At 34.6% G+C, this 26,997-nt stretch overlaps 1 protein-coding gene across 1 annotated transcript; it reads left to right on the plus strand.

Moving 5' to 3' along the window:
* The first annotated feature begins 20,097 nt into the window (after positions 1 to 20,097).
* On the plus strand, positions 20,098 to 24,713 carry LOC113727636 (zinc finger protein JACKDAW-like). Its single transcript, XM_027251908.2, has 3 exons — positions 20,098 to 20,395; positions 22,684 to 23,080; positions 23,714 to 24,713. Exons 1-3 carry the CDS (start codon positions 20,260 to 20,262, stop codon positions 24,681 to 24,683), a joined length of 1,503 nt encoding a protein of 500 aa, XP_027107709.1. The 5' UTR covers positions 20,098 to 20,259; the 3' UTR covers positions 24,684 to 24,713.
* The last annotated feature ends 2,284 nt before the right edge of the window (positions 24,714 to 26,997 follow it).

Below are 26,997 nucleotides of genomic sequence, written 5' to 3' on the forward strand. Positions count from 1 at the left end.
CCAAAGCTAGTTGCGTGACTTAACCCCACTTTTCCTAATTCTTCTACCCAAAATATGCGTTGCATGTTGGACGTGACTAATGGATATGAAAAAAGAAAGAAAAATGCAATCCTAAATCTAAAATGTCTCTTATGAGGCTTTTTGGTCCCAACCACATGAGTTGTAGTGGCCAATAAGGAAAGCCCTCATGGAGGTCATGGTTAATGCAAATGAGAACTCAAATATGAGTGTAAGTGTGCAAATGTAAGAAAAGTGCAAGTGTGCGAATGTAAGAAAAGTACAAGTGTGCCAATTGAAAAAATAAAGGTGTTTGTGTGCAAATGGATGAAAATATGATAGTAAATACATATAAGTGCAATTGGGTGCAATTTGTGAGGTAGAAAATAAATGATAAAAGAAGAAAAATATGCAAACATGGCATGTGGATTGAGAAAAATATAAGTAGTGAGGATAAAGAAAGTGAGAAAAGTGATATGATAAAAATGAGAATGTATGAACCTAGAGGAATGCATCAAGTCGGGTACGAGAATGACTCCTAATTTCACGACTTTGATTTTTCCTTTAATTAGAAGGGAGAACTAGCGTGCTAAGGCTATTTTGTAGCCACACTCGCTCGTTTCCCTTATCGAAAGGGGACTCTCAAGCAAATGTACCCTATAACTAGCATGAGGATGCAAAAACCTAAAATGAGGGAAAAGGATTGGAGGAGCATGCTAAATGCTAAAAAAACTAAGAAAAATGCATGAAATGTAGTGAGACATGCGATTATGAACTAGCGAGGGAGATCCCTAAAGGTCTAGCGTTGGACTAGCCCTTATCTATGAATTCCTACTAGCGTTGGACTAGTGGAAAACGGGACAATGAGCCACAACTAGCGTTGGACTAGTGTGGTGACATGTATTCATCCACTATATTCATCTACGACTATAGAAAACAAGTAGACATGCCAATCACCTATAAACACGTAACACATAACACTTAGCATGCTCGACTAAATGCAAGAGCCTAATAAAACAAATTAACACGTAGCAACAAAGCATGCAAGACACATAAGGCAATTAAGACTCTAACTATTACATTTGCTAACTAAAACAAATGGGGAAGAGGGAAAATGAATAAAAATGCTCTCCAAGCCCTATCTATTACAAGCCAATAGGTGTACACATACCCCATAAATAAATAAAAGAATGACTTTAATAAAAGCAAAAGTAATTGAAATAAATGAAAGGAATTAAGGAAAAGCAAGGAAAACAAAATAGACATGCAATTCTCACTTAGCACATTGGATCACATAGAGGAGAGACAAAAAAGATAAAAGAAGTTATACCTCCCTTGGAATGGTGTCCAAATGAAAGAAAAATGGCTTATTTATCCTCCAAAATAAAAGAAATTGTCAAGGTACCAATTTATTTGGGAAAATTAAAGAAAACATGGAAACACGGGCTCACATGGTCATAAAGCTCTTAAATTCATGCATGAAGTGCAATTTAAACAAAGCATGATAATTATTTGAAGCAAACAAGCAATAAAAATTGCAAAATTAAGGCTGCCAAGAACCAAATTGAGGACATTATTCAATTGGTTGAGTCATAGTGAAATGAAGGGAGACTTGGGGGGCTTAAGAGGCAACTTTCGAGAGTTTTTCATGCAATCTTCATGTAAGGTTACGGTTAAACTTTCTGCTATTACTTCACCATACTATGAGCTGCAACTATTTCACAATTTGCCACGGAATAAGACAACATCAAACCAATCCTATGTCATTATCACCAAAGCACCAACCCAAACACCTATCCGGAAACAAATACAAGTAAAACCTCAGGACCTTTAGATGTTATTCAAATCCTTGATTTTTCTGCAATTTGCCGGCTTCCACATACCCGGAAAAATGGCCATGAATATTACCCCCAAATGAACATGCAAAATCTGTCAAACTAATCCCACAAAACTCAACCCAACAAGGTCATACAATGCCAAACAGACCAAGGATTCAACATCCCTTTCCCCCCGACAGATTCGGAAATACAAAAAGCATAAAGATTGCAGCAAAACGCAAAGGAAAAACTCGCAACTGAGGATGCATATTTTTCACGTAGAGGCTCTCTCTCTTTTTCTCTTGATTTCTGGATTTCTGCAAATGCGTCTTACTAGTCACTTAAACATCTTAAACAAGGTTTCAATCTCAACATTTATCACGCACAAGAAAAACACTCATGCAAACGAAGGGAAACAAGGCAGAGAGTAGCCATAAAAGCAGATTTCTTGCGGCAATTTTCTGCAAAAAGAAATTATCATCCAAATATTCCTTGACAACACTGAGCACTCGAATTAGCAAGTGAACTTTGAGCTGTTGCCCGGAAACACAAGCTGCAACAAAACGTACCTTGCGGCCAAGCAAAAGACAATCAAATAGAAACTGAAATAAATAAAGTTTCAAATCTGCAACTCTAAGCTAACAACCACGAAGTTCATGCGAAGTAGCGTACAACTGGATAGATTTAACTTCAGTATTTCCATAGGATGCAATAAAACAACACAACCAAATGCCATGAAACCTGCCGAAATCTTAAACTCTAGCCCTTAAAGATATCAGTCCCAAACCAGAGAGTAAATACCCAATGCATGGTTAAGATTCAAGTCCCTCCCGGTTTCAAAATGCATCCACGAAAAAAAAAACAATTTTCTTCACTGACTTGAACTGATAGCATACGCTGACCTTAACCAAAAAAACCATCTCAGATATTTATCAAGCTTCCTAAAACTATCACCAGAAGGTAACTTTGAACGTACATCTGATAAAAAACTGAGCATGGGAGGAGCTCGTCAGACCTCAAATTCATCCTTTAGTTTCAAAGGTAGAGACTTTTCAGGCACATTTTAACACCAGACGCTGTTTCATGGCATTTCTCTCAAGTAGACAACAAAGCAGACAGGTCAAAATGAGCAACCGCAGCAACAAAACAAAGGAAAAGAAACTGACGTGCCCGAACTGCTGCAACAAGTCGAAAGATTCAATCTTGTTGCAGCAAACTCTTAATCTAAGGATCTAAAAACAAAAGGCTATACTCACGAAAGGAACTTCAACATTAGCCATCAAGGATACCAAATAAACTTGTGATCCACATAGTTTAGAAGCTGTCTATGAGAAAAAGGCAAGAACTTACAGTGTCCATTTTGGTGACGGTCGACAACAAGCAGCAACGGTGGTTGATTCCGGTAGGTAGCGGCGGTCTCAGATGGCACCAGATTCTTCTCTTCTCTACTTCACTCCCAGTTCGTCCTTGTTTTCTGCCTTCCCTCTCAGCCGCCGTCAACTAGAGCGCTCATCAGACCTCACCTCCTCTCCTGGTTTCACTCCCACTCAGCCGCTAACTAGCCTCTCGGTCTCCTCTCTCTGGTTTCTTTTTTTCCAGCCGTTCCCCCAGAATTCCTTAGCCGTTCCTCTCAGATTTTTCTCGTTCGGCTCTCTCTCAGTTCTTTCTCTCCTTTTGCTTAGCCGCCTCTTCTTTTTTCATCTGTTTGCTCTCCTAGTTATGGTTTCCGCCGCCATCCTTCCCCCCGCTTTCTCTCAGTTATCTAGCCGCCCTCTTTCTCTCCCTTTTCCTCTCTGTTTTGTGGTTCTTTCGGTCTCCTTATTTTTCACTCATGCCGCCGTCCAAATCCCTCAGCTCTCTCTCTTGCTCTAGATTTTTCCGCCGTCACTCTGCCCCCTCTTTCTCTCAGCCGTCATCCCCTTTCTTTTATATAGCCTCAGAAAACTAAAACCCTCTCAGCAATGGTTGGATGAAGCCCACTGCATTTTTGGGAAACCATCTGATGGTTCTTGATATCCACCATTGAGATTTCTAGACTAAGCCAGGTGGACTGTACTGTGATCATCAGACGGGGCTAACCCAAGCCAAAACAGCCGAGAAATGCAGCTGTAAATTTCTTCTGCTGCGGTTGAAACCGAACGTGGCTCTTTTTTTTTATTTTTTATAATAATAATACAAAAATAATATTTTAAATAAAAATTAGATAATAAGAAGAAAATTCGGAATAAAAGATAGAAAATAAAATGTCTAACAATAAATTATGTTTGATTAATGATTTTTTTTTTTCGTTTTTTCCCTTTTTCCCTTTTTTTCATTTTTCATATTTTTTTTCAAGAAAACATTGAATTTAAATCAAAACAACTAAAACATAATTTTTTGAATGCTTTTTCTTTTTCCCGAGAAATTCTATGCTAAAACTTAAAAATAAAATAATAAAATAAAAAACTAAAAAGTGAATAAAACTAACACGACAAATAAAAACTAAAAAATAAATAGTAAATGAAATTACACTAAAATTTTGGTGTCTACAGATTTTATACAACAAATATCTTGATGAAAATCGTGTGAAAAGAGGACAAAATACCTAAGAAAACCCTAAACCACTCCTCTTTATTTTGGCAAGAAATAAGTAATCAGTTAATGGTGAAAACTGGATAGTTGTAGCTAGGCATCGCGTTTGAGAACGGTTAAAATGGTCACCACCTTCCTCAGGTGGAAAAGTACAAGTCCAGGAGAAAAGCGGTTCATTTATTTCCCTATGAGAGGGTCTAGGTAGTATGAAACGAAATAAGCCCAATTTGTTACAAAAATCACATTTCCGAATCTACTTTAATTCACTCAATTTACAAGAAAGAAACGGACAGTTTCACCCTACAATCAAATACCCTACTTTACAAGAATCAACCACAATCACACATACGATTCATAAGCAATAAAACACATCCAATTAGGCCACAATATCCTTCAATCAAAGTTACTTAAAAGCTTAAAAGCCAACCATAAGAAAACCCCCAAATTAAAACCCTAGAACCGGAATTTATCCCCTCAAGTGGAAATTTTTCGCAAACAATCGCAATTAACGCATACAAGTTCTATTTAACATCATCTCAATCCATCAATCCAAGGCCAATCCATGATTATCATATAAAATCAGAAAAATTTCCAATAAATCAGAAATTGGACCAACTTCACTTAAAACCATGAAATCATCCATAACATAGCATATTTAATCACTATAAATCACTAATATGCCATTATTAGAACAAGGAGGAAATTTTCCAAGTAAGGTACCTTAAATCCTCAAGAAAGATGATGACTTAGAGCTTCCCCTTCCAAGACAATTCCACCAACCCCTTTAAACCTCCTTAGTCCACACTTGTATGGAGTAGTTTGTAATTCCACCGGTTAAAACTCAAGATTTGGACAAAAATTGAAGATAGAAAATGAAGAGCTTTCTTTCTTCTCTCTATGATGCACGGCTGGGCAAGAGAAGGAAATGAAGATATTTTGGCCAAAAACAGTATAAGAAGGAAGAAAATCAGCTGGTTAAAGTTGATGGCCGACATGCCACGTCACAATCCCGCCGGAATCTGGCCCGATTTCTTGCCGGATTCCTGGCCGGATTCAGGCCAGAGACGAAATCAATTTTTTTCAAAACCCTCAAGCAATCCAGCCAATAATCCGGCCAAGACCTGGCCGGATTTGCGGATTTGGTACCGAACATTCCAACAAAAATTTTCCTTTCCAAACTTACACGCCGCGTTCGTCCGTACTTCCAACAAAGATATATATCTATAATCTTACACAAATACACTTAATATATACAACCACACCCTCACATATATAATGAAAACTTCCTTAGAAACATGGATAGCAAAGTTTCACTTGAATAAAACAACGGAAGTGAAAATAACAAAAGGCTGAGAAAATGTGAAAATTTTAGGGTTCTCACATGCTCTATCTCTCTCTCTCTCTCTCTCTCTTTTATTTCTCTCTTTTAGCTCTATATCTGCTGGTTTTAATTTGCTTGTTCTGGTCCTTCTAGTTTGCAACAAGAAGAAAGCTTGTCTTTCTTGTTCACAACAAATAGAAGAAGGCTTGTTTAATCCTGGAGAGACATTTCAATTTCATGAAATAGTTTCTTAGGACAGTGCTACGCACGACTCAAGCAAATAGTGTTAACATTGTTGTGGCCGTTTCAACAACAAAGACTGCATAAGTAGGTGTACTCGAGAGGTTGTCAAAATGATCCTGATATATTTTTTGAGTCAATATACTGTATATACTATTACAGTTGGTTACATGATACATACATAAAACTGGGGTTTCAAATTTAAATTTAAATTATATATCACGTATTCAATGATGATAATATAAACAGGGTCAGTTTATGGAAGATTAATCATATTTTTTTTTACTCAATAAAATTTGGGGCAAATTACACTTTACTCCCTGTGGTTTAGTGTTTTTGTACATAACCTCTCTTTAGTTTCAAAAACTATACATAACTCCCTCATAGCTTAAATTAAAATAACAAAGTAATAGAATTTGCAATCCATAACAAAATCACCTAAAATGTCAAAAATTCACCTATGTAAAGTTGAAAATTATTTATTAACCATAGGGGGGTTATATGATAAAACATTAAACCATAAAGGGGTTATATGATAAAACATAAAATCATACATGGTTATTGTGTCATGTATATTATGTTTATATATTTTGGTCACTTCAACCATTTTAATTTTTAAACAAGGATAATTTTGATATTTTTAAAAGTTCCGTTATGAATGATCATTTCTATCGCTTTGACACTTTAATCTAATCTATGAGGGGGTTATGTATAGCTTTTGAAATTATAGGGGGTTATATACAAAAATACTAAACTATAGGGGTAATGTGTAATTTGCCCTAAAATTTGTTAGAAAAAAATAAATATTTTTTACTCAATAAAATTTGTTAGAAAGAAAATAAAAATAGCATCATCTAATATATTTTATTTCAATATTTCATTATAAAAATGGTGGGGACAACTATAAAAAATATTAACGCATTTTTGGGGGGCAATTTTTATTTTTTATTTTTTTTTTGAGGGGAGGGGAGGGGTGCAAGGCTGTGGGCCTGTGGCTCGTGAATAATCCTCACAGAACCTCAGGGGCAATACTCTTTCACCGATTGGTATTCCGTGTTAACACTGTAGTATTCCTTTCCAGACCAAAAGAGGGATAACAAATAGGGAAAAAAAAGCCATAGAGTCGTTGACGAAATCAGTGCTTGGTTTAATCTTATGAAATTAGTATATCTTCTGATAACAATGATTGCTGTTCTCTAAGCACTCCTTTGCTTTGTACTAAATGACAACAATGATATTATTAGAGAAAATTGTTCAAAACGTTGTTCATATTTTACAAAATAATTTTTTCGTCCCTCACTTTTAAAAGTGTAATTTTACGTTAATTATAAATTCATATTGATAAAATTTAGTCCCTAACTAACTTTCTGACTAGTTTTTTACCTGAATTCACCACATGTCTTGTACATGATTATTTTTTAGGGATAAAATTGTCAAATCAAATTTTATATAATTTGATCCATCATTTCACAAAATGAATTTTTTCATCGCTCACATTTCACAAAATGAATTTTTCATCTCTCATTGACCATGTGGATGAATAGTTTTTTCTTTTTAATCCACATACATATCTATTTGATTTCACCTAAATTGTAACATCCCGAGAAAAAATAATAATAATAATAATAAGGAGGTTGTTGGTAAAGAAGATACTAAAGTGTATTTCTTTGGGTTTGATTAAAACCTTATTTTATTTTAAAGGACTAGAAACCCTAATATTGTAGTCAAAAACCCTAGTTTACTCGTGACTAATCGGTTTTCTTAAATCTTTCGTATTTTAATTGAAACCCTAATTTTAAGCATTGGAATTGTAAAATTCCTCATGTTTTCTTAAAAGTTTCTTTTTATTTGAAAATTATCATTTATTAAAGCCCTACTATCCAATTATTCCATAATAAGTGCAAATGAATCTAGAAAGTAGGGTTTTACTCTTCGTTTTCAAGATTTGAGCAAATTAGGGTTTTCGAGATTTTTTTCGCCGGATGAATTTTTGGTACTGGCCAAGGATCAATTTGATGATTAAAAGTGATTTTCAAGTGAGAAATAATATGTGATTAGGAGCAATGATATAAGGTTAGTGAATAGGAAGTAAAAACTCTAGTATATGTGTTTTTAAGAAAAACGGCGCGAACCGGCGGGTTCCGCGCATTACCGATTGAACGCACCAATTGACCACCACTTTCTTACCATACAAGTTTATTGATATTTGAGCAAAATATCCTCTTAATTGTCAGCTTGTTTGACCGAAAATTAGAGGCTAGAAATAGCAAGGAAAGAAAGAGAAAAATGAAAGGTGGAGGTGGCGACACTTGTCGCCATCCTAGAGTTTCTTGGCCAAGTGAGCAACTAACCTTCTTAAACCAATTTTCTGCACTTTCCCTTCATTATTTCTGCTGCTGGCCGACCAAAAGAGAGAGAGAAAGGGAGAGCAAAAGGAAAATTCTTTCTTCTTGAATCTTAGCCAAACCAAGTGAGAAAATCAAATTTCCAAACCGATCAAAGTGCTAATTGTGAGTTGGGAAGCTAGGGGAACCAGAAATTTTCCAAGGAGGTTGATTATCACTCATCCAAGCTTGTCTTTGAGGTATGAAATCTGATCATGATCTTTGATCTTTTGAATCTTGTGTAAATTAGCTTAGCAACTCAAATTTGGTGGTGAATGATGGATGCTATAATGTTTTGGGGGTTTTCCCCTTTTTGGTTATATGAACTAGGGTTTGATGATTTGCTGCCCAACTTGGTGTATGGTTAATACATGTTGTAAATAAGGTTATAAAAGGGGCTTTGGTAGTGATTAGAACAAGAAAATTGAGAAAGTTCCATTAAATACAAAAAAATCCAGAATCTGGAAAATTTTCCCCATCTTTCTGTTCGGTTTTGTAGCCCTATGTTAGAGGCCGAATTGGCCTTAGGTCAAAACATGAAAGTTGTATAGAATGGTGTTTTATAGGTGCCTACAATATTTCAGCTCAATCGGAGCAACGTAGCTTATGGAAAGACGAAAATACCCTCGCTGATCTAGGTCACTTCCCAGAGTTCCGCGTGGACAGTTTAGTCTATTTGATTGCATTTATTCACTATAATCCATTTGGATTTAGCTTTTTTACCAAAACATGAAAGTTATAGTATTCTGACTTAGCTTTCAAATGCCTTCAAGAACACCTTAATCGGACCTTTGTAACCTGAGATATGACCATTCTAGTGCAGTGTGGTTTAATAGCCGACGAGTTAGATTTTGGTTCTGTAAATTGAGGATTTGACTAGGTTGCATTGGAAACTGGACTAAGTGATCTTCATGAACATTGTATCCCTGTGTCTTAGCTTCGAAACAGCATAAGTTGCGCCTCAATCCGATAAGCGTAGCCTCGGATGTGTTATTTCCGCAACCACACGTCGAATCTGTCTTTTTCTAGATTGTATTTCAGCACTTGTTATTACTTTGATTCTTATTCTTATGATATTATGAGCCTATGGAACGGCTTTTGACTTGATTTATGATATGTGTGACTGTGGGTTGTGGCTGAGGAAAAATAATGAAGCCAAAATGGCTGGAAATTAGGTAAACACAAAGGGCATGCTGCCCAAATTTACGCTCGAACACTAGAGAATTATACTTGCAACTTAAGTAAGGGTTAAGAGTGATTATTACTTGAACCGTCTAGAGTACTTAAGTCTTCTTGTTCCGAGGTATATAAGTAAGGACTTGACCGAACTTGTACCCTTGAGAAATGAAATAATGATTGCTCGAAGTACGTTTTCCTTGTACTTTCGACTCGCATGACAATTTCAAGTATAAATGTTACAAAGTTTTATCATTTAAAAAGCAAGCGAATATTTTACGAGTATTCTCCAAGTGAATTTCCATTTATTGATTCTTATTGAACGAAACGTATAAGTTTCGAATTCTAGTCATGTTTCAAAGTTCTCAAACTGAGTTTTATCGCAGATTTGGACTCCGAACCCGGAGTATAACCTGAAAGTGACCAGTAAAGGCACTATATCTTTTGGTGAGTGCTTTCAAATACTGAATTGAACTTGATACTTGTACTTGAGACGTGACCAATATGATTACATGCCACATGCGTGAATTGTTAAGGCAAGAGTGTACTTTATCGCACTTGCCCTTACATGATATATACTTGTTTATTGTTGCAATTGACTTGACATACTTGTTATGATGCGCGCACTTCCTGGAATTCCAGAAACTCTGTGGCGAGTTACTTAAGTCGAGCCGGCAAGGGTTTGGTCGATTGGGTAACGAACCCTGGGTCTCTTGTTTTGTCGAGTGAAGTGATATCTCCTCGGCTAATCGGTATACTCGAGTATTACTACCCTTGTTCTTGAGGATTTTGGGCCCAGCTGGGGGTTGAACGGTGGACGGAGAGTCGTTTAAGTGGTGTTCTACTGGATTAGTTACTTACTTGAAAGTTGACGGAGTGTCAACTGTTACTTGATCAAGCTCTGGAGATGCAATGGGAATTTGGCTCCTGAGAGCCTTTCGTATCCTTATACTTGAAAATGATTATTGCTCATCGGATTGTTGTTTCTTTTGAAAACCAAAAGCATTTTACACTAGTTCATTTGGAAATTTGCTACTTGACGTGTTGGTGTTCACCTTCTTGAACTTGTTAAGCTCGCTATCTTTTGCTACTTTTAACATGGTCAATTTGTTATTTGGCACCTCACTGGGCTTGTAGCTCATTCCATGCTATTTGTTTTCCTTACAGGGGGTACGAGCTAGGCGTGAAACGTGTAAAGGCTAGCGTAGTCTAGTTGCTTTTGACTTTGTTTTGAATTTTGGACTCGTACTCGCGCTATTCCTCGAATAGATTGTTTTGTACTTGGATTGTATACGCTTTGAACTAGTTTGAGTATATCGAGACTTTGTACCCTATTTGCTATCCATGTATATTATAAGTTTGAATCGTGGATGTTATTTATGGTTCATGGATGCGTATGTACGTGATTCGCGTGAGCTTGTGAGTGAGTCCTGGCGAGAGTTGGGCAGGCGGTCCGCCGAACCCTTTGGTACGCCTTAGGGGGAGGTGGGGTCGTCACATAAATAGTACAAATAGTATGTAATATGTCTCTATTTGATTTCACCTAAACGGGTTAATTGTAATTGTATACATGCTAAATAGATATATACATGGGTTCAAACTAACAATTTTGTTTTAAACCCACATATATATATATATATATATATATATATATATATATATATATATATCTATTTGAATTCGTAGAAAGTTTGAATTCGCTTCTAAGCATGGTTCATCGTATCAGTTGAGTCCGATACAAGTCGGCCGAGTCATAATCAGAACGAAGGGGACTAATATGATACCGATTCCCGAATCATGTATAATTTCATATCAGTGGCGACTAGCTCTGACTCGGTTAATATTGGTCAATACGAATCCATGATGCATGATATCGGCCAAAATATCTAAGTCAACTTGGAGTCGACTCGAATATTTTTTCAGATTATACCTTTTTTGGTATTTTCTAATTTTAGTAAACTTTTCAGAAATTTTGAAAAATTTTATGCGTTATAATATGCGTATCACCCGCTGTGTCGCCACGGATGTCGGACAAGACTGGGACGTGACTGCGACATGCGACGGTGAAACATGCTTCTAAGCACCGGTCAAGATACATGCTTAGAGACACTTGCTATAAGTTATCGTTCCTTGCCTTCCACCTGAAAGCATGTTTCCTCTATATGGGCGCTTTTCCCGAAGACTCATATCATAGTCTCAAGATTAATCATGTTATGGATTGCTGGGGGATTTTTAAGGCCTATAGGGTTTAAAACGCTAGAAGAGGTTGCAGAAGATTATTTGCTGGATCTCATGGAGAGAAACTTAGTCTTTGCTGGAAAAAGGAAGTCTAATGGCAAAATCAAAACTTGCCACATTCATGATCTCTTGCGCGACTTCTGCTTGAAAGAAGCTGAAAGAGAAAACTTCATGTATGTAGTGAGAAAGCAGGTGCAGAATGTTCGCAGAACCAATCAGTGTCGCACCAGTTTCCATGATAACTTGATTATCTCAAACCATTCATTTCCGCTAGCTCGTTCATTTTGTATTTCCACCTAAAGTCAAGGGATACTCAGAATAAATTCCCAGTAGATTCTTTGTCCAGCCATGTAAACTTCAAAATTGTTAAGGTATTGAACCTTGGGTTCCCGAAATTCAGTTATTCCCCTAGTGAGATGGTCCAACTACTTAACTTGAGGTATTCGGTGGTGTTTATTGGTGGAAATGTTCCAGAATCAATATCCAATCTTCGGAACCTACGAACTTCGATCCTTCGTGCGTATTAAAATATCACCTGGACTTTACCTTGGAAAGTTTGGAAGATGCCACAGTAGCAGCATCTTCACTTTGGTGCAGTCATTGAGCTGCCTGATCCTTCTAGTAGTGAAAATGGTGGAAACAATAGTTTGTTTCTGCAAAATTTGCCGTCACTATCAGAATTAAGTCTATCAAGTTGTACCATGAATGTACTCGGTAGTATTCCCAACCTAAAGAAACTGAAACTTGTTGAGACTGAAATAAGATGTTCTGCAGCTTGTGATGATATTGAAGAGTTTGAAGTACAGTCAAATGATGAAGATGATATTCAAGACTTCAAGGGAGAGCCAACTGATGAAGATGATATTCAAGACTTCAAAGGAGAGCCAATTGACGAAGACCCTTGGCCATGGACCAATTTGAAGAACATTCCCAACCTCCATCGACTTGAAACACTGAAATATACCTTTATGGAAGACATTTGTACAAATTCGCGATAGATTCCTCATCTGGATTCCTACCCACCAAACCTCAAGAAGCTTTCTTTGCTTCAGAGCAAATTGCCATGGAAAATAATGGACAATCTTGCCATGTGCCCCAACCTTGAGTGAGGTACTGAAAGTCAGAGATGATGCCTGTGTTGGACCAGAGTGGAAGCAAGTGGAGACAGGGTTTTGTCCTCTAAAATTCCTGCTGATTGAAAACACAAATCTTGTGCATTGGGAAGCCACTAGTAGTCACTTCCCCAGTCTACAACATCGGGCTCTAATCTTCTGCTCCTGCCTGAATGAGATACCTACCTAGTGATGTTGGGGAAATTACACCATTGGAAAGAATTGAATTGTATCATTGTAGTTCTTCAGCGGAGGCTTCAGCAAGATTAATTCACCAGGAACAACAGAGCATGGGAAATGATATCCTTATGTTCGTATTACTAATTACCTTTTCCGAGCCTGAAGATTCAGTGTTTGAATTCCAGCAGATTCAATTCTGTGAAACTGTGTCATGCTATGTAAATTGTTTGTTACCTAATCTTTTGTTTAGTTTAAACAAAACCAAAAAATCGATCCCGTTTTACACCAAGACAACCAGTCAATCCACACCCCTATGCATGCTTTGATATCCGTAGTCGTAGAATTTACTATGATTGTATAATTGCTTAACAAAGGACTGATTTTTTATAGTTGAATAAATTTGCTGATGTGCTAGAAATTTCATCATTTTGGCCTGTGGAGTTTATAAAGATTCATGAGGTATAGCTTCTAATTAAATTTCAAGAACTCACCTGGAACATCTGGTTTTGCTTGGTAACTATAATCACAAATAACTGATCTGCATTCACCAAAATCAGAAACATGTCAACAAGGATGGATATACACTGGGGGCAGTGTAGGCAATTGCCCCCCTGAGTCCACCAAAATCTAAAAATTATATGCAGAAATTTATAACTTTGCCTCCATAGTTATAGAGTATTGTTCCCACTACCATTTAATAAGATCTTTATTTTAAATTATTAAATTATTTGTCATTTTGTTCTCAACAAGTCAACACAATTAAAAACAAAAAGACACCCATATCGCCTCTCACATCTGGAACGAAATCAATAAAGACTTAACTTTACGCATTTATTCTTTTCTATCTGTGGCAGAATTTGGATTTGAAATTTGGAAGTAGTACAATTTAACATGTTAAGTTTAGGGCAAATTACACTTTACTCCCCTATGATTTAGTCTTTTTTTACATAATTCTCCTATAATTTCAATAACTATACATAACCCCCTCATAGTTTGGATTAAAGTGTCAAAATGATGGAAATGGTCATTAGTAATGAAACTTTTTAAAATGTCGAAATTACCCTTATAAATACATGATACACTAACCCCGTATAGTTTTATAGTTTACCATATAACTCCCTTATGATTTAATGTTTTACCATATAATCTCCTTATAATTTTCAAAATATACACATAACCCCCCTTGATTAATAAATAATTTTCAACTTTACATAAGGGTATTTTTTATATTTCAGGTGATTTCGTTACGAATAATCACTTCCGTTACTTTGACACTTTAATCCAAATCATAAGGTGATTAGTAAAAAAAAAATACTAAACCAAAGGGGGGGGGGGGTAAAGTGTAATTTGCCCTTAAGTTTATCCCACTGAACTGCATTTCTAACTCCACCCCTCCATGTCAACAATATGGACAGAAAAACTGCCCTCGCTCAAATTAATTAATTTCTCATTTGAGGATGAATTTTGTCAAACATTGATAATGCACATACTAAATGTGTTATGCCGGAAAATTTGACAACGAAATGCATCAATGACCCAAAGTTTAGGAATGAAAACTGGCATTTTCCCTTTGAGCATTTGTTTCTTATTCAATTGTAACCGGAAGAATGAACGAACTAGTCCTATATCAAAATCTAAATCTATTTTTGATGAACAAAAAAGGTTTTATTCCTGTAAATGAATAAGATTGGATCTTAGGGTCAGAATAGCACATTAAAATTTTCGCGTGATTCTTAATTTATATTTCTGTTGTCTATCATTATCCGAAAAAACATACTATATTCAGATAAAAAGTTTCACTCTAATTCCCAGTAACTTAAGTAATTCAGCTTTGAGAGTTGAGTTTTATGGAGTTTTTCCCTAGAGATGAACTCATCTATGCATCAATCAATTATGGGAGTTTTTGGATTGTAAATTATTTACCAAAATTTATTTGCTTGTTTTATCAATATATTTTTCGACTATCTTTTTATCTCAAATACATCACATCAAAAAAGTGCTACAGTAATTTTTAAAAAAATTATGTCAAATAATCTACTATCCAATGCGAAGCTGAAATTAGTGTAATGAACATGAATGATTAGCATCATATACAAATGGTTTTCAAGTCAACTAATAGATCATATCCCTTCATATAAACAATGAAATGAAGGACCTAGACAGGAATAGCCAAATAAGTTGCTTAGGTCGTCACAACTAGAAATCAAATTACAAAATTCCTTCTGGTCAGAGACAAATGACTAGATTGAATTTCAATATGAAGTAATGTGTTAACGTTTCTTTAGTTTATTTCATGAACTCATTATTAAAAGCATTCACTATTAATCCCAAATCATCTTGCTAATCCCTTCTTTATTCTATCAGACATACTTACGTAACAGGAAAGCACTCTTCCACAATGTTTAGTGGTGGACAGGCGTTGAAAAGGAAATGGTGGATTGAGATTTGTGACCTTAATTTCTTGGAGCTGTATAAAGAATAAGAATTTGTCTTAAATGATATGACATGCAAAGATTAATTAATGAAAGCAACTTTAAGCCAAATAAGATAAACCTTTTACGAGGTTACAACTTACAATCAACCATTGGCGTGCAATATAGTCTAATTAGTAGGCAATCTAATTTAATCAAACAATCATCTGATTGCGTTCCTTTTTAGCATTGAATACTTATCTATACTTCTTGTATAATAGTAAAGGCTGCAGTGGTGTACGCACTCTTTTATCAATTTATCTAACATTTGCATTAATTTTCAATATTCTTCAAGAAAGATTATCATTTTCGTAAAGCATAATTTAGTAAAAACAAATACTACCAAGTTATTTTCTTAGATCTAAAATTTTCTTTTGATTTAAAATTTCTTGGGTTTTCTCGTCGAATCTCAATATCAATTTTGAATTTGAACTAATTGGAAAGCGGATTTGAGGGAATCGACGTGCATAGATATTTATGAAGCGGCACTTGCAGTGGATCAGATATGATGGTCTGTGATTCATGGTGTTAAATCTAATGATTTTTTATATCAGATATATCTATGACATATTTATGTATTTTCTGCCATTAGTACAACTTTCTATTAATCAAATCGTGTTCGATGATTTTCAGTTAGTTTATTAATAATATTGACTTCTATTTTATCAAAAAGAAAAAAAAAAGCTTTTGTGCGAAAACTTGCCAATTTATACATCCGAATGTTACTTGATACTACTGGCCGGCTATGAGCACAAATGGCGACAAATCTATTGGCTGCATGGATTCTTTTCTAGATGACTACGAAACTAGTTAGGAAGCCTTGCAAGAGAAGAGAACAAGACAACTTAATTTTTTAAACCTTCCTTTACTTGTACAAGTCAGTCTGTCTGCGTCCCATTTCTGTATATAATTTATATGTATCTGTACGTCCTTCCTCCTTATCTTAATCCTTCTTTATTTGTTAATCTCTATTATCATCTTAATCCTTTCTTTATTTGTTAGTCTCTATTACTAACTCATTTCCAAGGGGGGAAGAAGACAAGTTTAATACATCCTTCTTTGCACCATAGTCTTTCCTTGAGTCGCTCTAGTCATGATCAAAAGTAAATTTTCTGTGTGGATCTATCTATCCATTTATTTTTCTTTTTTGAGGGTTAATTTTTCTTACAACGTCAGTCAGTGCAAAACTTCTTCTACAATTACTATATGTAAATGTGCGCATGACACATGATTTTTTTGTTTAAATTTTAAATTCTTCTTTTGCACTAATGATATGCGTCCAATTCTACCGGTGCAAAAAATACTTATGATGATAGTGGAGAAAAGATTAGTATTTTCTTAATTTCAAGTTAAGGTCTACTGTCCTTAAACCAACTTCAAAGTTTGACTTATAAATTTTTTAAGATTTAACCTTTTCTACAATACTAGTATAAAATTTTTTATACTATCAAATGCAAATTCATAATACATAGTCTGTTTAAGTTTTAAATTCTTTTTTTGCACATGCGGTACGCATCTAAATTTGCTAATGCAAAAAAAAAAAAAAAATGCCCACGATTCTAGTATAGAAACTATTAACACGCTTAAAAATGTTAAGGAAACTATTAACACGATTCTAGTGTAGAAACTATTAACACGCTTAAAAAAAATGTTATTTGAATTGCAAGTTGATTAATTTCAACTATCCTTAAACCTACTTAAAAATTTTACTTATCTGCTTATGTATCTTAAACTCAGATAACACGCTTTGGTTATGTTGTAACTATCATCACATTTGCTTCGTTTGGATTGGGGGATTTGGCAGAAGATTTAAAATCCTCTCAGATTGCTCTAATTATTTGGATTATTTGAATGTGTAATTCATCAATTATTTTAGTGTTTAAAATGTGTTTAAATTATCAATAAATTACAAACTCAAATAACTCCTAAATTTTCCAAACAATTAGTGGGACTGCAGAAGATTTCAAATCCTTTATTGCATCTTTCAAACCAAACGCAATCATTGTGTTTTCAAAATGAATCAATCAAACAGTGTTTGTTCATTGACGATTTAAAACTAAAATAGTTACCTATTAGATTTAAATTTGTTTTTCCAGTTGCTTAGAGGTGAAAACTCTAGCAGGCGCACAAGAGTTTATGCGTACTTAATTGCATAGGCAAGTCATACCATAAAAGGCCGTTTTTGAGTTCGATGCAGCAACCACCTGCCGGCTTGAAATCAAATCGTACTAACACTGTTGCACTGGATGCATAACTGCTAGAACTTGCATTTCATGCACTTTTTCACTCGAATCTAGCTTGATGCAGTCCTCTTCTAGAAGTTAGTCAAGCCTGAATACTAGTTTAAGGGGAAAAAGGAAGTGATAATAATACAAATTCATTCACTTTTAATAAGTCTTATCAAGTTGAAGGTTGTTATGGCTCCTATTAGTTATTAGTCTATCTTTATGCACCTCTCTGCGGCAATTAATTGTAAGAATTACTCATCTAGCTAGTGAGGCATATACAGTAGGATTACAATTTAGATTGTAGATTATATGTAATCCTATAACTTTTTGTTAAGGAGATTCCGCAATTATTTTCTGCACTAGACTATTAGTTTCTTGCATACTGCAGAGGATGATGATAAGAGGGCAGTTGCCTTGCTTTGTATTTAGAACTTGTATCATCAAGTGTTAATAGATAAATTTTGCCATTTGACAAGGAAATTTAAAAGGTTCTTGTACATGTTAATTAGGCAAGTGTTAATATATAAATTTGAGTAAATCTTATGTACACTAACCGTACATATACTATCAATGTTTGATTTATCACATGTGTGCACAAATTGAATTTCAAATTCAAATTTTGTGTAGTTGTCATTCATGCAACGCTGACTGTGCAACGCTGATTTATCACTGTGTAAGAAAGATTAATCCTATAAATTTTGCCGTTTGACAAGGAAAATTAAAAGGTTCTTGCAGAAGTTGAAATTTTAATGAGGCAAATGATGTTTCTACGGCCCAAATTTTATTCCTGCATCAATTTTGGATAAATTAACGAAACTACCTGTTTCGAGTCTAAATTGCAAATGGACTTGAGAATGGCAAGTTTTTGTTTGGCATGTTATCTAAGAATTGATGTGGAGATAAGACCTTGGCTGTGGAGTAACACCAGCCATATGTTATTTATAAATGGTTAGATGATTTTGAGTGATCTAACACATTAAAAACAAAGGGTTTTTTCAACGGTGTCCATAGGACACTCGTTAATACATTTAGCATTCATTTAACCTTATATATATATACACACACGCGCGCACAAACTAATAATTATTATCTTCTCTTACATTCATATACTTTCTTTATTTAATCTTATCTACCCTTTCTTGTATCTATTTATTTTTCCTAATTAATTTTATATTTTAAAAAATATGACACCTGAAAATATATCTTAATGAATGAGCACCCGTTAGACAGACATTAAAAACAATTAATTGGCTAACAAGATTAACATCCTGAACAGTATAATTAGAAACCAACCCTTTTTAAATAGCTGTGCCTAAAAGAATATTCTGGTAACATATAGCCATGCATGATTACCAAGTATTCCCCGGTGAACATGCTACGTTGTATTATTTTACTTTTATATATTTGTAGATAAGAAGGAGATGACAACGATCAGTATACTATTCCACCATTGACATGATTTCAAACATCACAATAATTTTAACACGAAATTCCAACAACTTGTCATGTTCTTGCGGTCACCATCATTGATTAAACATTAAAGAGTTTCTAATTTCTAAGTCAAGAACCACAGTTGATAGGAACATTGGCTTGATATCACGAATTTCTCTGTGTTTGTGTGATTTGAATTTTTAAATTAATCATGGATGCCCAGATGAAATAACTGTTCGTGAATGTCCAATCTGTTGGAAGCTCAATTAGTCAAAATATTCCAGCGTACTCATCTCTTTAGTTTCAATCGAATCTTTAAAGCTGAAATTCTAAATTTGAATACCAAATTATTTTCTCAATTGAAGAAAATACTAATCAAATTCATATATAATTGTTCAACTACCGATTAACCTTAGTGATATTTTACTTTTTGCTGTCACTAGCTCTTCATACTTTTGTATCTTTTACATTATATAATTAATTTTTCTTACATTGACAGTGTATAGTGTATATATACACTATCAGTTAAGTTTTGAATTAATAATAACTATGTAAGATTTAAATTTGAAATTTAGTTTTTGCACATGTATCGTGAATCCAATAGTGATAATATATACACCGTTAGATTTAATCACATATATATACACACACATATACATACAATATACACTGCGTAAAACTATCCTCCTTGAAATGGAAAGTTGGAAACTGCAGAGTATTAAATTGTGGTCAAAATTCGAGTAGATCCGATCTTTAAAGATTCAATGATCCAGATTGTATTATATCACTTGACGAGATAGCGTGGCACGATCTAAACCGTTGGATTTTTAAAACCAGCTCTAGTGTGAGTCTTAAACTGTAGCTACGGATTTTTTTATACTCAAAGCAACAACATAGTAAAATTGCTGTATGCGAACAATAAAAGGACAAAGAAAACTTGTTTCATGTGTTCCACTTTAGACCGCAGAGGAAATCCCATGGTTCTCGTCTTCCTCAAGTAACAGCAAATCTAGAGAAAGTGAAGAAAGACAAAAAAAAAAAAGTTTCAAGAGAACTATACTTTGTTCTTTATCTCTTCTTTCTTTCTTTCTCAATGTCAAACATTTCAGGAGATGATGAACCTTTCAAGAATTACAGTGCTTCAACACCAACAAATAGTGATGGATCTTCAATTCAACAGCAGCAAGCTCCAAAAGACAAGAAGAAGAGAAACCCACCTGGAAACCCTGGTAAACTTCTTTTACTTTGATAAGTTTCTTGCTTTATTGCATAAAACAAGAGCCATGTTAGACACATTAGCCCTGACTTTCTCTGGTCATAATATCACCCAAATTCATTCTTTTAGCTAACTGAGGAAGAATTTGCAAATTAATAAAACTCGATAGATGAATTTTCCATCTTCAGGGAAAAACTCGTTTTGGATCTCCTACCAGAAAAATTCCCGATTCTCCTTTTGGTGCCTTGAACCAGCTGAGTTACTTGAACCACTTTTCTAAAGTCTGTTTTTTTTTTTTTTTTTTGTCATCGAATAGCATCTTACCTTACCACTTGACTAGTAAAAAAAAAAAAATCTAAAAAATAGAAAATAGAATAAATTTTGTAACCTTCTTTGGTTTTCTTGATAATCGTCAATTAAATAAAAGGAGATATTTTCTTTATTTTTGTTTTAGCTATTTCAGCCGCTTCATGCCATAATTTTCGATGTCTTTTATGTATATCTAGAGACTGGATTCAGCATGACTTTGGAGAATTCTGTGAGAAAGTGAGGGGACTTACTTCCTAAAAACTCAGATGTGCTAAATAAAGTTTCTATATGTATTTCAAAGATTTTAATCTGCAGTAAGTAGCTAGTAACTCTTATGGATTATCTTAGAGAATCTAGAGGCAATTTCTTGTGCTTTTCTGAAGCAGATTAGAAAATAGTGATCCTTGAAAAAGTTGTTTTAAAAAATATTTGTACTCCTCTAATCAACTTTTCTTTTTTAATTTTCTTTCTCCTCCTAATCAACTTTTCTCGGCCTATAATAAAAATAAGCACTTAAAATGACATGACTCTCACAAATCTAAAGCTTTATTCTGCCAATTCTCAACAGACCAATTCATTCTTATAGTAACATATAACATACTCCCTTTTTTTGGCCTTAATATTGTCAGCCTCCTTGTGATGAATGTTCTTTTCTGTGCAATCTCAAATGTGAAGCTAGTGTCTGTAAAGCTGTATACTTGAAATTCAAAAGGAATGAACCCATAAGTAATGAATGAGCAAGCAGAAACTAGTGTAATATTCAACTGATACATGCAGCAAATGATGTAACAAGTTGGAGAATGAGATTTTGATTCCCATCAATAATTTAGTAATTTATTTTACTTTTGGTGAAATTTTCGACATATTTAAATCGCTTGTTGAAGAAAATTTAGGTAGGTTCAATTATTGATTTTGCTACACAATAATTGAGGTGACTACACCATTCCTAGCTACCTTTAAATTGCCTCTTCTGTATTCGCCTTTGTTTTTTATGACTGTTTAGGTGAAATGACTCAGAAGTCTGCTTCCATGCATGTACTAATTAATACCTTTAATGGCTGCCTCCTCCCATCCTTCCTCAACTTGGTTTTCCACTGGCCTCACTTTTCTCTTGAGAAAATGAAAGATCGAGGGAATTGTAACTTGCCCACTTCTGTTTTTTTTCCATTGACAATTGAGTCCTATAAAAGAAAAATTTTCTATCCACTTTTCTCATGGTCTTACTCCAAATTTCGATCTGTGGAAAGTTTGGAATACTAATAATACCATACCTTACTTGTCACCAGCATCAAATATAAGACAAAAGATGGAGGGCCGGCTAACATGTTTTGGTCACAATCGCCGGCCAACACATTAATTTGAGGCCAATAAACAAGCAGTTGATATATTTGTCAAATGATTATCATATTCAAGATACTAACTTAATTCTTCAGGTTTTAAGTTCATGAAGAAAAAAGTTTTAGGTCCTCTTTAGATTGCGATTTTTTTTTGAAATTTTATTTTAAAATATCCTCTTGACATAGTTTTCAATTACCTTTTTACGTCATATATATCACACTATTGTAACTTTTTTTTAATCAAAACTCCCAAAAAACTTTAATCCAAATGGGCTCTTAAATTCACCTTTATTGAAAGATATTGTAAGAAACCAGCGAAAAATGGTCAAAAGTGATCAGAGATTATTCATGGAATGAAATCCCATTTTCCCTTATGCAGATTCATGTATGAATAAATTGAAACTCACCAAGAAAAAAAAAAGAATGAACTTGTACAAAACCATGGCAAGGCTCAGACAAGATCAAACAATCCAAAAATGGATACTGCAGGCACCAAGATTAAAATTTCACATATTACCAGCTTCATTTTCTCCTCTTTGTAGTTTTTTTTTTAATATACAATATATATGCCCCAAGCCGTTTTTATGCTTTTATTAAAAGGACGGAGAAAATAACAAAATAGATTTCTGAGATTGGTGCTCCAATTAACGTGCAGATCCAGATGCTGAAGTGATAGCTTTATCACCTAAAACCCTCATGGCTACAAAAAGATTCATATGTGAAATTTGCCAGAAAGGGTTTCAAAGGGACCAAAACCTTCAATTACATCGACGGGGCCATAATCTTCCCTGGAAGCTGAGGCAAAGAACCAGTACAGAAACAAGGAAACGAGTCTACGTTTGTCCAGAAACTTGCTGTGTTCACCACAATCCATCTCGAGCTTTAGGTGATCTTACAGGAATTAAGAAACATTATTCCCGTAAGCATGGTGAAAAGAAATGGAAATGTGATAAGTGCTCAAAAAAGTATGCAGTGCAATCTGACTGGAAAGCTCATTCAAGAACTTGTGGTACAAGGGAATATAAATGCGAATGTGGTACCATCTTCTCCAGGTTCATAACAATGATACTTACTATATATATACATCTATTACATAGCTTGATGGTCAGCTTTTCAGCTGACTTATGATCATTTATTCTTAGCATAAATATCTATGACATGAGTGCAGCAAACAGTTTTCGCTAGATTAATTATTGGAGCTTCAAGGCTGGGATAGCAAAAATTCTGAGAAAGTTCATATGTAGTCGATATCTGATCATATTACACTAATAACTACTATGAAACAAGTATTTGATTGTATAGAGTTAGAGCAGAAGGTTCCAACTTTTATACTAGCATTGCTTTGTAAAGCTTCTTCAACTTGATCAATGCAATGAAATCTGAGTTATTTTGTGATTAAAACCAAAAACATGTGTAATATAAGCATTATAGAAAGGTGTACAAGAAATAAAATATTTAATTTTAAATGCTCGTTTAATTAGCAATGTATGATTTGCAATTAAGCAACTGTTATAGGAGCCTAATTAATAAAGCTCTAAACCACATATCTCTTCCTTCCAGTTTTATTTTCTGGGTAGGTAACATTCCGGCTTTCTTTTTTTCTTCCTTCCAAATTAATTATTCACTGTCTGTGTTTCTATTGTTAACTGAAATTCAATTTGTTTAATATCTATTCCACTCTCCAGGAGAGATAGTTTCATCACGCATAGAGCTTTCTGTGACGCCCTAGCTGAAGAAAACAGCAAAATTAGCCAGGTGTTAGCAGCCAACAAGGGAGGTACTAATATAGAAAGCCCGGAAGATCTTGAAACCATGTCAACGAGGACATTCGAGAACAAGCTTAGCACATCCATGGCAGCACCTGATTTAAGCCACCTAGATGGGACAATCTCAATGATGAAGACACCACCTAATGAACTTATGCAGATGTCTATGGAACCATCAAACATTGCTGGATTAACCATGTTCTCTTCAACACTTTTAGGCAGCCCAAGAAACCTATCCTTTCCAACTTCACGTCCTCAGCTGAGCACAAATTCACCAACAGTCTTGAATGGTTATAATGACAGCAATAGCAAAGGCCACCAAGAAGCCAGTATAGCCCAGTTTTCAGCAACAGCCTTGATGCAGAAAGCAGCTCAAATTGGTTCAATCATGAGGAGCAATATAAGTTCTCCAATGGTGCAAAAGGGTTTTACTCCAAATATGGCACCGTTGTTCTACAATGGAACATTAAAGTATTTGAGCGATACGAACATATTTCATCAAAGGGGAACAGAAAAGGTTTCAGCATCAGATCAGCTTCATGACCCCCTTAGTAATGCAGATGAGAGCTCCAGAATGCAGAATTTGGGAACCAACAACGGCCTATTATTTAACGAAAACCTGGATTTCTTGCATAATAATGAGGGCGCTTGTGATGCAGATGATGGTGATACAACTATAAATGGAAGGAACCAAGCAGGGATTTATGCAAGAAGTCTCAAGAACTCGAATTTCATGACTCTGGATTTATTGGGGATCGGTGGATTCGGACATACAGCTTTTCATGGAATGCAGCAGCAAGAGATGGATGTTGAAGCAGCCACAACAGTACTAGAGGATGCAAGCTGCATCGGATACGTTTCAGCAACGGATCATTCAACTCACAATTGAGAAATTCACCGGGGATTCTTGATATCAAAATTATGTATTCTGGATAAGCACTTCTTATCTGTCAAGAATCGTTTATCTATATATATATATATATATATATATGGAACCAGGAAATTTATCTTGAGGGGCTGAGCTTTAATTTAAAAAAAAAAACGTATAATTTTAATTTTTTTTTAAGTTTCTGCGGAGGCAAATTTTGCATTTATAATTTATAAAAAAAATGTTTTTGAAAATCATTTAATTTCTTGCACTTTATCTCTATCTCTTCTTTACATAAAGCATGGAAGGGCGATGAACAGTGCATCCCAATTGATTGTGTCGATTATATTGTGATTTCATTGCTCATTTTGTCCTTCATGGTCTTTTGGGAGCTGCCGAGTTGCATGAGGACAATTCTTCCGCTGTTCATTTTCATTTGCTAACATTCTTTTGGACTATCTTGTCCTATTGTCTTGGTTATCTTGTTATTTGCGGTTCATTTTTGGACATGTTCGTCTTTTTATAGCTTTGAAAGTCATAAGATCCCATGTAGGGCTGCAAACGAATCGAGCCGCTCGCGAGCGGCTCGAGTCAAGCTCGAGTCGAGCTCGATGTTAATCGAACTCGAGTCGAGCTCGAGCTCAGATTATTAAACTCGTTAGCTCGCGAGCCGGCTCGCGAGCTTGGGTATATATATATTTTTTTTATTTTTATTTTTATTTAATAATAAAATTACGTATATTATATATATTTTTTTATTTTTTATTTTCATAGTAAAATTACGTATATGTCCTTAATATTTTATTATTTATTAAGAAAAAAATATTATTTTATTTATTTATTTTTTAATAAAATATTTATTGTTTATTTTTTTTTCGAGCTCGAGCTCGGCTCGACTTGATTCGAGTCGAGCTCGAGCTCGAAATTTGCCGGCTCGTCGAGCTCGAGCTTGGTAAAATTTAGTCGAGACTCGGCTCAATTAGCTCAAATCTCGACTCGGCTCGACTCGTTTGCAGCCCTAATCCCATGTTTGTCTCATCATTTTGCTCCCCACAGTTTTGTCAGTGGCCTTAAACCAAGTGTTTTTTTTTGTTCTGATCATTTTGGTTCCCGCAATTCTGCCGGTGGCTTTAAACCCAGTGTTTTCTTTGTGCTTATTTGCCTGCCGTCGGTTTTACTCCATTTTTTAACCATCTCCGCATTTGTTCATGTGGGTATTTCACTGTTTCTTTTAGCAACTAAGCGGCTTCTTATATTATAGTGTGGTTGACTGGATACAAAGCATGCATGGCGCGTCTGTTTTGCATGCACGTCCACCCGTCAATGTTTTTAAAATCGGACCGTTAATTGAACCGGTGAAGTGAAAGGGTCGAGATTCGATCGATCGGACCGGTTCAACCTCGGTTCAATGAATTTTTTAAAAAATAATTTATATAAATATATATATGCACAAAATAAGACATGTAATGGATAATTTAATACTTTATATGATGAAAAGTTTACTATTTTCGAATAACTTGGATTTTTAAAAATAATTTTTCTAAATTATAAGTTAAAAACAAATAAATTTTATCTCAATTTCAATTATATCTACCAAAAAAATTTTAAATCCAATCCAATAATATCACAATATTTGAAATTATACAAAATTCACGTCTATGAGAATTTAGACATTGTGAACTTAAATTTTAATTTACGTTTTGAAATTTAGATATTGCAATTTAAAAAAAAAGTTTGGAGTTCGAAGGAAATCAAGAGAATCGAAAATAGAAATGCAAATTTGATGAGAAACAAAAAATGAGATAAAAGTGAGTGGTTGTGGAATTAAATAAATTGGGTTAAAGAAAAATAATTCTTTTTTAACTTTTTTTAATTTAATGGACAAAAATAAAATTAAAAGATGAAAGAAAACATCAATAAATTAAAAATAAAGAGGTTTGATTAAAAAATGAGTGGCAAAAGAAAAGATGAGAGAGAGAAAGAGTTGAAGATTAAAAAAAAAAGAGTCATCAGAGGATGAGATTTTATAAGGAAAATGAAACAAAAAAAATATGAGTGTTTGTTTTATATAAATAAGTTATAAAAAAAACTAATAAGATGTGATAGTGCAACGGTTACTACATTGGTCTTCTATTACAAAGGTCTTGAGTTCAAATCTTGATAATTGCATTTTGCAAAAAAAAAAAAAAAAAAAACTTGAAAATCGGAAATGACCGGTTCAAATCCGGTTTGACGGTTTTGCGGTCCGACCGATTTTTGACCGGTTTCTTGGTAAAGTCAAACCTAGCATTGAACCGGGCCGATGTCATGGCCGGTTCGCGATCGAACTGACCAG

This window comes from Coffea arabica, chromosome 2c, assembly GCF_036785885.1.
Source record: "Coffea arabica cultivar ET-39 chromosome 2c, Coffea Arabica ET-39 HiFi, whole genome shotgun sequence".
Lineage (NCBI taxonomy): Eukaryota > Viridiplantae > Streptophyta > Magnoliopsida > Gentianales > Rubiaceae > Coffea > Coffea arabica.

Bases quoted from the DNA above. Each gene is read 5' to 3' on its own strand.
- LOC113727636 (XM_027251908.2), top strand. From the start codon at position 20,260: ATGTCAAACATTTCAGGAGATGATGAACCTTTCAAGAATTACAGTGCT. The intron at 20,396-22,683 runs GTAAACTTCTTT...ATTAACGTGCAG, and splicing joins AAACCCACCTGGAAACCCTG to ATCCAGATGCTGAAGTGATA. The intron at 23,081-23,713 runs GTTCATAACAAT...TCCACTCTCCAG, and splicing joins TGTGGTACCATCTTCTCCAG to GAGAGATAGTTTCATCACGC.